General features: G+C 43.9%; 1 protein-coding gene across 1 annotated transcript in view; it reads right to left on the bottom strand.

The window, feature by feature from the left end:
- Positions 1 to 13,577, bottom strand: part of eif2b5 (eukaryotic translation initiation factor 2B, subunit 5 epsilon) — a 102,238-nt gene that overhangs the window by 75,424 nt on the left and 13,237 nt on the right. Inside the window, exons 3-5 of the mRNA XM_063045298.1 lie at positions 11,454 to 11,639; positions 6,526 to 6,703; positions 961 to 1,041 (exon numbers count right to left, since the gene is read on the bottom strand). Of these exons, the coding sequence (XP_062901368.1) occupies positions 961 to 1,041; positions 6,526 to 6,703; positions 11,454 to 11,639 (445 nt within the window). The remainder of the gene's footprint in view (positions 1 to 960; positions 1,042 to 6,525; positions 6,704 to 11,453; positions 11,640 to 13,577) is intronic.

The following is a 13,577-nucleotide window of genomic DNA, read 5'->3' as shown; positions in this document are numbered from 1 at the left end:
CAAATCATCATGCAAATATGCCCTAAACCGATGTACCCTTTCAAAATTAAAGTCATACTTTATCATTGCAGAGAAAATCTCATGTAGTTGCTTCACGTTCAGTTCCTGGACGACTTCACTTTCAGTCTGTTCGCTACTGCATTCGGTTTCAATTGCTATCCTTTCCTCTTCCAATTGCATCAGCTCTTCATCTATCAGTTCTTGGTAATGGGATGCCAAAACCTCTTCAACATCATCTTCGTCAACTTCCACAAGCCAAACTCACTTTGTCCTTACTTCGTTCACCACGATCGAAACGCTTAATTATGTCCAGTTTTACACTAAGTGTAACACCCTTACGAGCTCTTTCAGGCTTTTCCGATACCTTAGAACTCACCTTGCTAACGGGTGCTCACAGGCACGTGTTTAAGCAATGCCGGCGAGAATGCCGTTCCGAATTCGGGGAAGAACGGCTGCTCGGGGCGCGTGCTGCTTTTTTTCGCGCGCTGCCTTTTTCGTAACAATGAAAACACCGTCTGTTAGCGAAAACAGGTAACTAATGTAGGTCTTTCCTAACAGTGAGGTTTCGTAAACCGAACGTTTGAAAAGCGGGGGACACCTGTATTATTTTGTGCCTATCTGTGCTATTGTAACAATGTGCTGTGTGTAACCACATGTACTGTGTCATCTACCTTGGCCCCAGGGGAATGATGTTTCATTTAACCATTTTAATGTGCATGGTTGAATGACAATAAACTTGGTCAGTCCAAAATGAAGAAATATTATTGTTACATTCACTAGAGAAAGCAGGAAGATCCCCTTTCCTATGGGGGTGAAGAAATTTAAGACTCACTTCCACAGTGCATCGATAGACTGTGTTATAAATATAAATGAATTTAAGTACAAGTTTTTCTGTACCAATAAACTAACAATGCAAACTATGAGTTTTATAGGAACCACAGTGGAGATTTCCATACTGACCTGTGGGGAACAGATGCTAATGTGACAGTCCAGTAGATCATGCCGGATTTCAATCTCATCATTGTTAGCATGAAACATGTGCTGGGGAAATCAAGAGAAACGTTTGTTAGGTTAACAGGCATGGATAGTTTGTGTCCCTGCTGCCTCATTAGTGGCAAAGTTGACTACCAAGAGTATCAGCAACCAAAAATGAAAAGAAATTACTCTAATAATTGCAAGAGAGACACTCATCAAATACCATACACACATTGATTCTGTACAGTCACAAGAGGTGCTGCAGATACTGGAAATCTACAGCAATACACACAACGTGCTGGAAGAGCTCAGCATGTCAGGCAGCATCTGTGGAAGGGAATAAACACATAACATCTGAGGTTGAGACCCTAATCAATCCTGATGAAGGGTCTCACCCCAAAACGTTGACTGTTTATTCCCATCCAGGGATTCTGCAGATGCTGGAAATCCAGAGCAGCACACTCAGAATGCTGGAGGAACTCAGCAGGTCAGGCAGCGTCTATGGCAAAGAATAAACAGTTGACGTTTCCGGCTGAGACTCTTCATCAGACTGGAAAGGAAGGGGAAGAAGTTGGAATCGTAAGCTCAGGAATAACACACACACACACAAAATGCTCTAGTCAGCAGGTCAGGCCGCATCTATAGAGCGGCAAGGAACTCCAGGGTTCTTTTCCATAGATGCTGCCTGATCTGCTGAGTTTGTGCATTTCCAGCACATTTTGTGCATTTTACTTATTCAATAACACAAGGATTCAGTTAAGAAAACACATCATAATAAGAAGAATCTCAACGACTATTTATGTAGCAGCTTATTTCACACTGAAACTTTGTGTCAAAAGAAGTGGCCCCTAAAATTGCTGAGGCTACAGACATCGTCTGCAGGGTGGGAACAGGATGCATTCCAAACCCACTCCTCTGCTGAGCCACGACAAACGATCCCATCAGAGTGGGGAGCGCTGGGCAGACTCACTCACTGGGTCAGTCAGGTCGGCTGGCGGCCACCGTTTCCACAGCTGCTCACTCTTCTGTCACAGCTCTTTCCATTCTTCCCCGAGTTTGGGCCACAAAGTGCACAGGAACAGAATGACATCATAACCCGAGGACTTCCCGCATTATACATTTGTGTTCTCTAGTGTATTAATGAATAGTTTAAAAGCTCACAATATCCACCCCCAATTCCCCTGGAGAAAGTGGTGGAAAACTTCCCCTTTGAACTGCAGCAGTCCTAGAGATGGGAGTAGATCCACAATGCCCTTGGAGAGAGAGTACCAGGATTTTAACCCAGACGGCCAAGGAACAAAGTCAAAGTTCAAAGTGTACGTGTATGTGACCATATAAAACCCCGAGAATCATTTTCCTGCAGGTATTTACAGGAAAATGAATAAATAGGATAGAATTTAAGAAAACTTCACATAAACAAAGATTGAGAAAGACTGACAACCAATGCGCAATAGATAACAACTTCACTCAGAAGATAGTGAGTGTGGAACAAGCTGCCAGCGCAAGTGGTGGATGTGGATTCAATCAGAGAAATCTGAATAGGTACCTGGATGAGAGGGGTAGGGAGGGCTGTGGTCCAGATGGGGATTGCTGGGACTAGGCAGATTAATAATTTAAGACTGACTAAATGGGCTGAAAGGCTTGTTTCAGTGCTGCAGTCATTCAGGACTATAAACAGATGAACAATGCTGAGAACATGACTTGTATAGTCCTCGAAAGTGAGCCTATGGGTTTGGGGTCACACCAGTTCAGGAGCCTGACGGTTGTAACTATTCCGGGACTCAAGGTTCCCACACCACCAGCATGGTTTCACGTCAGGACAGTGCTTGTCTTGCAGGGCAGTTTCCTGCTAGTGGTGCTGTTCTCAGTGCTTATACCGGCCTTGTTCTGGCTGCTGCTGGTGTGGGTGTTGGAAGGAGTGCGAGGGAACTGCTAAGCGCATCGTGGAGATCATACAATCCGCTGCTGCTTGGTATCAGAGCGTCAACGAATTGCTCAGATTGTCATGTAGCACCATACAGGACATCGCCTCTCAAGTGACGTCCTGTGAGACCATAGGACCATAAGATATAGGAGTAGAATTAGGCCATTTGGCCCATCAAGCCATTTCATCATGGCTGATCCATTTCCCTCTCAACCCTAATCTCCTGCCTTCTCCCTGTATCCCCTCATGCTCTGACTAATCAATAATCAACCTCTGACTTAATTATACCTAATGACATGGTCACCACTGCTGTCTGTGGCAACAAATTCTACAAATTCACCACTCTCTGGCTAAAGAAATTCCTCACCTCCATTCTAAATAGATGCCTCCCTATTCTGAGGCTGTGTCCTCTGGTCTTAGTCTGTCCCACCATAAGGAATATTCTCTCCACATCTATGGAGGCCTTTCAACATTCGACAGGTTTCAACGAGATTCACCCTCGTTCTCCAGTGAGTACAGGTCCAGAGCCATCAAACACTACTCAAACACATAACCATTTTCATGAATCTCCTTTGAACCCTCTCCAAAATCCTTAGACAAGGGGCCCCAAACTACTCACAGTACTCCAAGTAAGGCCTCACCAGTGTTTTATTAAGCCACAACATTACATTCTTACTTTTATAATCTAGTAGTCCTCTCCAAATGAATGCCAACATTGCATTTGCCTTTCGCACCACCAACTCAAATGCAAATTAACCTTTTGGAAATCCTGCATGAGGACTTCCAAGTCCCTTTGCACCTCAGGTTTTTAAATTTTCTCTCCACTTAGAGTTCCTCCAGTGCTGCCCAAGCTGCAATTGGAGAGTATTCCCTCACACTTCTAACCTGAACCTTGCAGATGATGGACAGGCTTTGGAAGTTGGGAAAGCGAGGAGGCAAGATACTCACTCCAGGGTTCCTAATCTCTGACCTGCTCCTGTGGCCATATTTGTGTTTTTTATTGCTACTCCAGTTCCATTTCTGGTCAATGATAACTCCCAGGGTATTGATAGTTGAAATTTGTACAATCCGACTACCTGCTGTAGTTATTGAGTAAATCGCCATCAGCTGCTCACAAGAACTTAGAGAAATTTTAGTCAGGGATATAGCACAGTAACAGGCCATTCCAGCCCAATGAGCCCACGCTGCCCATTTCTACCCATGTGACCAATTATCCTACTAACCCGTACGTCTTTGGAATGTGGGAGTAAACCAGAGCACGCGAAGAAAATACAAGTGGTCGCAGGGAGAATGTACAAGTTCCTTACATAGTGAAAAAAATGAACCATAAAACTGTATGATATAGGAGCAGAAAAAGCCATTTGACCTACTGAGTCAACACCACCACCCCATCACAGCTGATTTATTTTTCCTTTCCTTTTCAACCCCATTCACCTATCTTCTCCCCATAACCTCTGACGCATTTGCCAGTCAAGACCCTATCAAACTCTGCTTTAAATATACCCAATGACTTGACTTCTACAGCAATCTGTGGCAATGAAATCCAGATTCATCACCCTCTGGCTAAAGAAATTCCTCCTCATTTATGTTCCAAAGGGAGACCTTGTATTCTGAGACTGTGTCCTTTGGTCTGAGACTTTCCCTACTATAGACATATCCCCTGGTCTTGATAGGATGCATCCCAGGGTTACTGAAAATAATAGCAGAAGTTATAGTAGAGGCTTTGGTGATAATTTACTAGAATTCTCTGGACTCTGGGTAGGTCCCGACAGATTGGAAGACACCAAATGTGTCTTGAAGACACTCTTCAAAAAAGGATGTAGGCAAAAGGCTGGTAACTAACATTCAGTTAGTTTAACATTTGTAGTTGGGAAAATGCTTGAAGCTATCATTAAAGAAGAAATAGTGAGGCATTTGAAAATGGATCCATCAGGCAGACACAGCATGGATTCAGCAAATGCGGATCCTGTTTGACAAACTTACTGGAGTTCTTTGAGGATATAATGAGTGCAGTGGACAGAGGGAAACAGATAAGACGCTACTTACTTCGATTTCCAGAAGGCGTTCAATAAGGTGCTGCATAAAAGACTTATCCAGAAAATAAGGATGCATAGAGTTGGGGTGAAGTATTAGCATGGATAGAGGATTGGTTAACTAGTAGAAAGAAAAAAGTTGGGATACATGGGTGTTATTCTGGTTGGCAATCAGTGGTGAGTGATGTGGCGCAGGGGTCGGTGCTGCGATCTGGAAGAAGGGACCGAGTGTAGTGTATCTAAGTTTGCTGATGATACTAAGTTGAGTGGAAATGCAAATTGTGCAGAAGATACGGAGAGTCTGCAGAGAGATATAGATAGGTTAAGTGAGTGGGCAAGGGTCTGGCAGATAGAGTACAATGTTGGTAAATGCAAGGTCATCCACTTTGCAGATGCAGCAGGCTATCGAGAAGGCAAATGGGATGTTGGCCTTCATTACTACAGGGATTGAATTTAAGAGCAGGGAAGTTATGCTGCAACTGTACAGGTTACTGGTGAGACAACACCTGGAGTACTGCATGCAGTTCTGGTTTCCTTACTTGAAGAAGGATGTACTGGCTATGAAGGCAGTGCAGAGGAGGTTCACCAGGTTGATTCCAGAGATGAAGGGGTTAGACTATGAGGAGAGATTGAGTCGCTTGGGACTGTACTCACTGGAATTCAGAAGAATGAGAGGAGATCTTACAGAAATGTATAAAATTATGAAAGGGATTAGTTAAGATAGAGACAGGAAAGTTGTTTCCACTGGTAGGTGAAACTAGAACTAAGGGACATAGCCTGAAGATTTGGGGGAGTAGATTAAGGATAGAGATGAGGAGAAACTGCTTTTCTCAGCAAGTGATTAATCTGTGGAATTCTCTGCCCAATGACGCAGTGGAGGCTACCTCAGTAAATATGTTTAAGACAAGGTTGGATAGATTTTTGCATAGCAGCAGAATTAAGGGTCACGGGGAAAAGGCAGGGAGGTGGAGATGAGCCCATAAAGGAATCAGCATGATGTTATGGGATGGTGCAGCAGGCTAGATGGGCCAGATGGCCTACTCCTGCTCCTATTTCTTATGTTCTTTTATAGGAAACGTCCTCTTCACATTCTCTCTATTGACACTTATCACTATTCGATACATTTCAATGGGATTCCCATCATTCTTCTAGACTCCAGTGAATACAAGGCCAAAGCCATCAAATGCTTCTTATATTTTTACCCTTTCATTCCAGGATCATTCTCATGAACCTCCTCTGGACCCCCTCCAGCACATCCTTTCATAGATAAGGGGCCCAAAATTGCTCACAAGACTCCAAGTGCAGTCTGACCAATGCCTCATGAAGCCTCAGCATTACACCCTTGCTTACAATACACACAGATTGCTGGCTCTGTAAAAGCGTTACGCTAACCATGACCCCCTCCATCTCCAAATTAAAAATAAACTTCCACAGCATCAGGCATTTCTGGGAATTACTTCACATCTCTGGCTTGACTGCCCATAATGTAGTGAGGAGTTGTACCTATGATAGTTAACAGGCCACAAGGTTCAGGGGAAACATTTCTGTGAGATGGGATTATGTAAAACATTATTAAAATATAAGGGATCCTACCATGGGAAATTGGAATTTCTTAAGCTTGTGGGCTTTCTGATAGTGTAGCACACGGCTGGTCTTGCTGTTCACGGCTGCAATGATATCCTCCTCCTGACTCCTTGTCCTGTGACCTGGTGATGACTGTTTAAAAATCATTGTCATGACAGACACGTTCTTCTCCAACTTCCGTCGAGCCCTATGATACACAATGACAGAGGGTCACAAAATGAGCAATAGCGGGTGAAGAGACTGACTGTCCAGTGGATTCTATACCTGAGGTTACAAAAGAACATAGAACATCACAGCACAGGATATTTGGCACACATTGTTGTGCCGACTCCAAGATCAATCTAAACTTTCCCTCACACATTGCCCTCCATTTTCCATCATCCATGTGTCCATCTACAAGTCTCTTAAATGCCCTAATTTATTTGCCTCTACCACCACCCCTGGCAGCGCATCCACAAACCCACTACTCTATGTAAAAAAAAACCTCTGACATTCCCTCTATACTTTCCTCCAATTACCTTAAAATTATGACCCCTTGCATTAGCCATTTCCACCTTGGGAAAATGTCTCCGGCTGTCCGCTATGCTCTATGTTATTTTATACACTTATCAAGTCACCTCTCATCCTCCTTTGCTCCAAAGAGCAAAACCCTGGCTTGGTCACGCATATGAAATGCTCTCTAATCCAGGCAGCACCCTGGTCCATCTCTTCTGCACCCTCTCTAAAGCTTCCACATCCTTTCAATAATGAGATGACCAGAACTAACACGATACTCCGAGCATAAACAAGAAAAAAATCTGCAGATACTGGAAATCAAAGAAACACACACAAAATGCTGGGGGAACTCAGCAGGTCAGGAGAAGAAAAAAGCCGAGGAGTAGATTTAAAAGTTGGGGGAGGGAGAGAGAAACACAAGGTGATACGTGAAAACTGAAGGGAGAAGGATGAAGTAAAGAGCTTGGAAGTTGATTGGTGAAAGAGACAGAAGGTGATAGAAGAAAGAAAAAGGAAGGGGAGAAGCACCAGGGGGAGGTGATGAGCAGGCAAGGAGATAAGGTGAAAGAGGGAAAACTGTCTGGGGAATGGTGTGGGGGGGGACATTACCAGAAGTTCGAGAAATCAATAATCATGCCATCAGGTTGGATGCTACTCAGACGGAATACAAAGTGTTGTTCCTCCAACCTGAGTGCGGCCTCCTTGTGACAGTAGAGGAGGCCATAGATTGAAATATCGGAATGGGAACAGGAGGTGGGACTGAAATAGGTGGCACTGGTAGATCCCACTTCTTCTGGTGGAAGGAGTGTAGTCGCTCGGCAAAGCAGTCTCCCAATCTACGTCGGGTCTCACTGATATACAGGAGGCCACACCAGGAGCACCGGACACAGTATATGACCCCAACAGACTCACAGATGATGAGTCACCTCACCTGAAAGGACTGTTTGGGACCTTGAATATTAGTAAGGGAGGAGGTATAGAGACAGGTGTAGCACTTGCTCCTCTTGCAAGAATAAGTGCCAGGAGGGAGAACAGTGGGAGGGACAACTGGACAAGGGAGTAGCGTAGGGAGTGATCCCTGCGGAAAGCAGAAAGTGGTGGGGAAGGGAAAGATGTGCTTGGTGGTGGGACTCTATTGGAGATGGCAGAAGTTCCGGAGAATTATGTGTTGGACGTGGAGGCTGGTGGTGTGGTAGGTGAGGACACAATGAACCCCATTTCTGGTAGGGTGGCGGGAGGATGGGGTGAAAGCAGACGTGCGTGAAATGGAAAAGATGCAGTTGAGGGCAGTGTTGATGGTGTAGGAAAGGAAGCCATTTTTTTTGAAAAAGGAGGACATCTCCTTCGTTCTGGAATGAAAAGTCACATCCTGAGAGCAGATACGACGGAGATGAAGGAATTGAGAGAAGGCAATAGCATTTTTATAAGCAAGAAAGTGGGAAGAGGTACAGTCCAGGTAGCTGTGAGTCTGTGTTTAGAATAGACATCGGTAGAGATAGAGATAGTGAGAAGGAGAAAGGGGAGGGAGGTGTCAGAAATGAATCCGGTAAATTTGAGGGCAGGGTGGAAGTTGGAGGCAAAGTTGATGAAGTCAATGAACTCTGCATGGGTGCACAAAGCAGCACCAATGCAATTGTCAATGTAGCATAGAAAAAGTGGGTGACGGCCACAAGTGCAGGCTTGGAACATAGACTACATCCACATAGCCAACAAAAAGGCAGGTATAGCTGGGACCCATGAGAGTGCCTATGGCTACACCTTTTGTTTGAAGTAAGTGGGAGTAGCCAAAAGAGAAATTATTAAGAGTGAGGATAAGTTCCGCTCGACGGAGGAGAGTGGTGGTGTCCAAAAAAGAAATGGACAGCTTTGAGGCCTTCTGGTGGGGGATGGTGGTATATAGGAACTGGACATCCATAGTGAAAATAAGATGATGGGGGCAAGGGAACTTGAAATCATTGAAAAGATCCAGAGTGAGTGAAGTGACACAGATGTGGGTAAGAAGGAACTGAACTGGGGGGATAAAACAGAATTGAGATATGCAGATACAAGTTCAGTGGGCCAGGAACAAGCTGAAACAATAGGTCTAACAGGACAAACAAGAGAAAATCTGCAGATGTTGGAAATCTGAGCAACACACACAAAACGCTGGAGGAACTCAGCAGGCCAGGTAGCCTCTATGGAAAAAAGTAGTCAACGTTTCAGACCAAGACCCTTTGGCAGGACCCAATACCATCCTGCTGAAGGGTCTCGGCCCAAAATGTCAACTGTATTTTTTTTCTATAGAGGCTACCTGACCTACTGAGTTCCGCGAAAATTTTGCTTTGGGTCTACCTGGCCAAGCGAGTTTGTAGATCTTAGGTAGGAAGTAGAAACGGGAGGTGCGGGGTGCGGGAACTATGAGGTTGGTGGTAGTGGATGGGAGATCTTCAGAGCTAATAGGGTCAGTGATGGTGTGGGAGAGATGGCCTGGTGCTCCTTAGTGAGATCATGTTCTTGAGGTAAGTAAGAGGAGGTGTGTGAGAGTTGTCACTGGGCCTCGGCAAGGTAGAGGCAACTCTGCCAAACTACTAAAGCACCCGCTTAGCTGCAGGTTTGATGGTGAGATTAGGATTAGCGTGGAGAGAATGGAGAGCAGAGCATTTGGAAGGGATGAGGTTGGAATTAGAGAGAGGAGTGTTGCAGTGGAGACAGTTGATGTCCCATCGGCAGTTGGCATTGAGAAGGTCCAGAGCAGGCAGAAGACTAGGGCAGAGCGTCCAGAAAGAGGAGGAGGGTTGAAGATGGGAGAAGGGGTCATTGGTGTGGGGTGGAGAGTCCTTGCCAATGAAGTAGGCTCAAAGATGGAGGTGGCAAAAGAAAAGCTCAGCGTCATGGTGGACTCCTAGGGTAGCCTAACCAAAGAGAGCTGCAGTTACCTCATGGCTCTTCAACTCGACGATCCTCCCACCCCCACTGACTAATAAAGGCCAACACATTATACACCTTCTCAACCATACTATCATAATGGATAAGGTAATACAATTTAGGCACTGCAAAAATACTTTTATAAAATACAACTAAGGCATCTAGAGATGGGCATTAACAAATTGTTACTCTATCCCAGCTAAACCACTAGCACCAAGGCTGAATCAATTAATATTGGGAAAGTTAAAATCTCCCATTACTATAACTTTATTGCCCTGTTCCTTTTCTGTGATTTGCTTAGCTATCCAATCCTCTAACCCTCGTGACTACTGGGAGGCTTAGCGTAACCTCAGCAAAATGAATGCCATTCTCCTAATTTCTTCGACTATGGCTTAATTGGACAATCGTTCCAATAGAGCCTCTTCAAGTACCTGATTTATATTGCCCCTAATCAATAGTGTTAGCAGTGTTACCCTAGAATATTTAACTGCCAGCCTTAAGACATAGAAAGACAATTAGGCCATGCAGCCTATCAAGTCCTCTCCACCATTCCATCATGAGTAATTTATTATCCTTCTCAACCCCATTCTCCTGCCTTCTCCCCATAACCTTTGATGATCCTACTAATCAAGAACCTATCAACCTCTGTTTTAAATATATTCAGTGACTTGGTCTTCACAGCTGTCTGTGTAAATTCCTGATTCACCATCCTCTGACTAAAGAAGTTCCTCATCTCCATTCTTAGCTTTTAAAAGCAACATCCTTCTATTCTGAGACTGTGCCCTCTTGTCCTAGACTTCACCACTCTAGGAAACATCCTCTCCACATCAACTCTATCTAAGCCTTTCAATATTTGATAGTTTTCAATGAGTTTCCCCCTCATTCTTCTAAACTCCAGTGAGTATAGGCCCAGAACCATCAACTGCTCCTCATACATTAACCCTTTCATTCTCAGAATCATTCTTGTAAACCTCCTGTGGACATTCTCCAATGCTAGTACATCTTTTCTCAGATAAGAGGCCCAAAATTGCTCATAATATTCCAAATGCAGTCTGATCAATGCCTCATAAAGCATCAGCATTACATCCTTGCTTTTATAACCTAGTCCTCTCAAAATGAATACTAACATTCCTTACCACCAACTCAACATGCAAGTTAATCTTAGGGTTTCCTGCACAAGGACTGTCAAGTCCTTTGCACCTCTGATTTGCTCTGCGTTTGGAAAATAGTCTACGCCTTTATTCCTTCTACTAGAGTGCATTTATTCCATCTGTCACTTGTTTGCCCATTCTCCCAACCTGACTAAATCGCTCTGCAGACTTCTTGCTTCCTGAACACCACCTGCCTTCTGTCTATCATTGCATCATCAGAAAACCTGGCCACAAAGTCGTAAATCCTGTCATCCACACAAACCATTGATGTACAACGTGAAAGGAAGCCATTTCATACTGATCAACTGAATCTTAAGAAGCTCAGTAAGAAATCGATGAACAGAATAGATAAACCCCAATACAATCAACACGCAGAGCATAACTCACTTGTGTTCCTCCAGTGCTTTGGTCACATTAATATTGGATACAACATCTCCATAAATTAGTATGAAATCTGAGCGGACAAGTGACTTCGCATCTACATCCCGTAACACGTCCCCCAAAGAGCGATACGACTCAGAACTCATGATGTGGATGGTATTTGGAGAGGTGGGACGGTTCCACTTTGAGTTCCTGGAAGAGGATGAGCAAGAAGATAATGAATGATTTGCATTTACAGAGAACCTTGTAATGTTCTATACAGTTCTGGGCAGCCCAGTGAGCCCACACCACCCAATTACACCAATATGACCAATTAACCCACATCTTTGGAATATGGGAGGAAACTGGAGAACCCAGAGAAAACCCAAGAGGGCATGGTGAGAACATACAAACTCCTTACAGACAGCAGTGGAAATGAACTCGGGTTGTGCTACTGTAATAGTTTTACACTAACTACTACTCAACAATGCTGCTCCAAAGTGCTGATTTTGATGCCAATTTACACCATACGTGCTCTTTCTGTGTATTGGCCACACCTCTCCATTCCTTTATACTCATCAGTCTATCTAAAAGTCAGTTAAACACCACCAAACTGCCTGCTTCCACTATTATCCTGGTAATCTGCCCTCTGGCTCTAAACCCCCCAATATAGGAAACATTCTCTCAACGTCCACTCCATCTGGGCTTCTCAATATTCAGTAAGTTTCAATGAGAAACCCCTCATTCTTCTAAACCCCAGCATGTGCAGGTCCAAAGCAATCAAATGCTCCTCACATGTTAACCCTTCCCAGGGACCTCTCCAATGTCAGCACGTCCTTCCGTAGATAAGAGGACCAAAACTGCCCACAAAACTCTAGGTATTAGGAGGTAGCATTTTTCGGGTGAAATGCCAGCTCCCACAGGTAAAGGAGTACACTTCATCACCAGTACATGTCATTCAACACCTTGGTTTGTGAAACCGTTTTCCTGAATAAGCTGATGTTAATAGATAAATGTGAAGAGTAAATAAAACATCTTAAAATTTTGACAAATTTGAATCTGAATTTAAAACAGACCCTGATCTTAAATACTCAGGATGTTGTACAGCATTTCTGGAAAGAGAAGAGCCAGAGTTGGGAGTTCAATTCCGATGTCATCTGCTGAAGAGTTTGAAAGTTCTGCCCGTGGAATGCGTGGATTTTCTCTGGGTCCTCCAGTAACCTCCGACAGTCCAAACACATACCGGTTAGTAAGTTAATTGGTCAGTGTAAACTGTCCCATGATTAGAATAGGGTTAAATGGGTGGGCTGCTGGGCCATGCAGCTCAATGGGCTGGAAGGAACTGTTCCATGCCGAATCTCTTAATAAATAAATAAATTTCACAATGAAGATCTTTCAATAAAATAGATTGACAGAGAGAAATGATGTGTTATCTAACTTGATTCTAAACTGGAAAAACAGCAAACTGTTCCAATTAAGACATCAATCTGAAATATTTCCCAAAACCTATTCACGCAGTGAATGGTTTCAGCAGTCTGTGTTTTCACTCCACACTCAGTAGCCATAATATGCCCTTCCTGTACCTAAAATAGTAGCCTCTGAGGGTATGCTTGTGGTTTTCTGCTGCTATAGCCCATCCACTTTAAGGTTCCGCACGTTGTGCATTCAGAGATGTTGTTCTGCACACCGCTGTTGTAATGCGTGGTTCTTTGAGTTACTGTTGCTTTCCAGTCAGCTTGAAGCAATCTGGCCATTCTCCACTGACCTTTCTCATTAACAAGGCATTTTCACCCTCAGGACGGCCACTCACTGGATGTTTATTGTTTCTCGCACCATTCTCTGTAAACTCTGGAGATTGTTGTGTGAAAATCCCAGGAGATCTGCAGTTTCTGAGCTATTCAAACCATCTGGCACCAACAGCCATTCCATAGTCAAAGTCACTTAGATCACATTTCTTCCCCATTTTGAATTCTGGTCTGAACAACAGCTGAATCTCTTACCTTGTCTCCATTGAGCTGCTGCCACATGATTGGCTGATTAAATATTTGCATTAATGAGCAGGTATACCTAACAAAGTGGCCACTGAATATATAGCAAACGAATTAAGGATTTTTTGATACATATCTGAGGTGGTTTGAAAAGGTCTGCCAA

The sequence above is a fragment of the Mobula hypostoma genome, chromosome 4, assembly GCF_963921235.1.
Source record: "Mobula hypostoma chromosome 4, sMobHyp1.1, whole genome shotgun sequence".
NCBI classification, from domain to species: Eukaryota; Metazoa; Chordata; class Chondrichthyes; order Myliobatiformes; family Myliobatidae; genus Mobula; species Mobula hypostoma.
The sequence above is the reverse complement of the archived record's forward strand: the minus strand, read 5'-3'. Positions and strand labels throughout refer to the sequence as shown.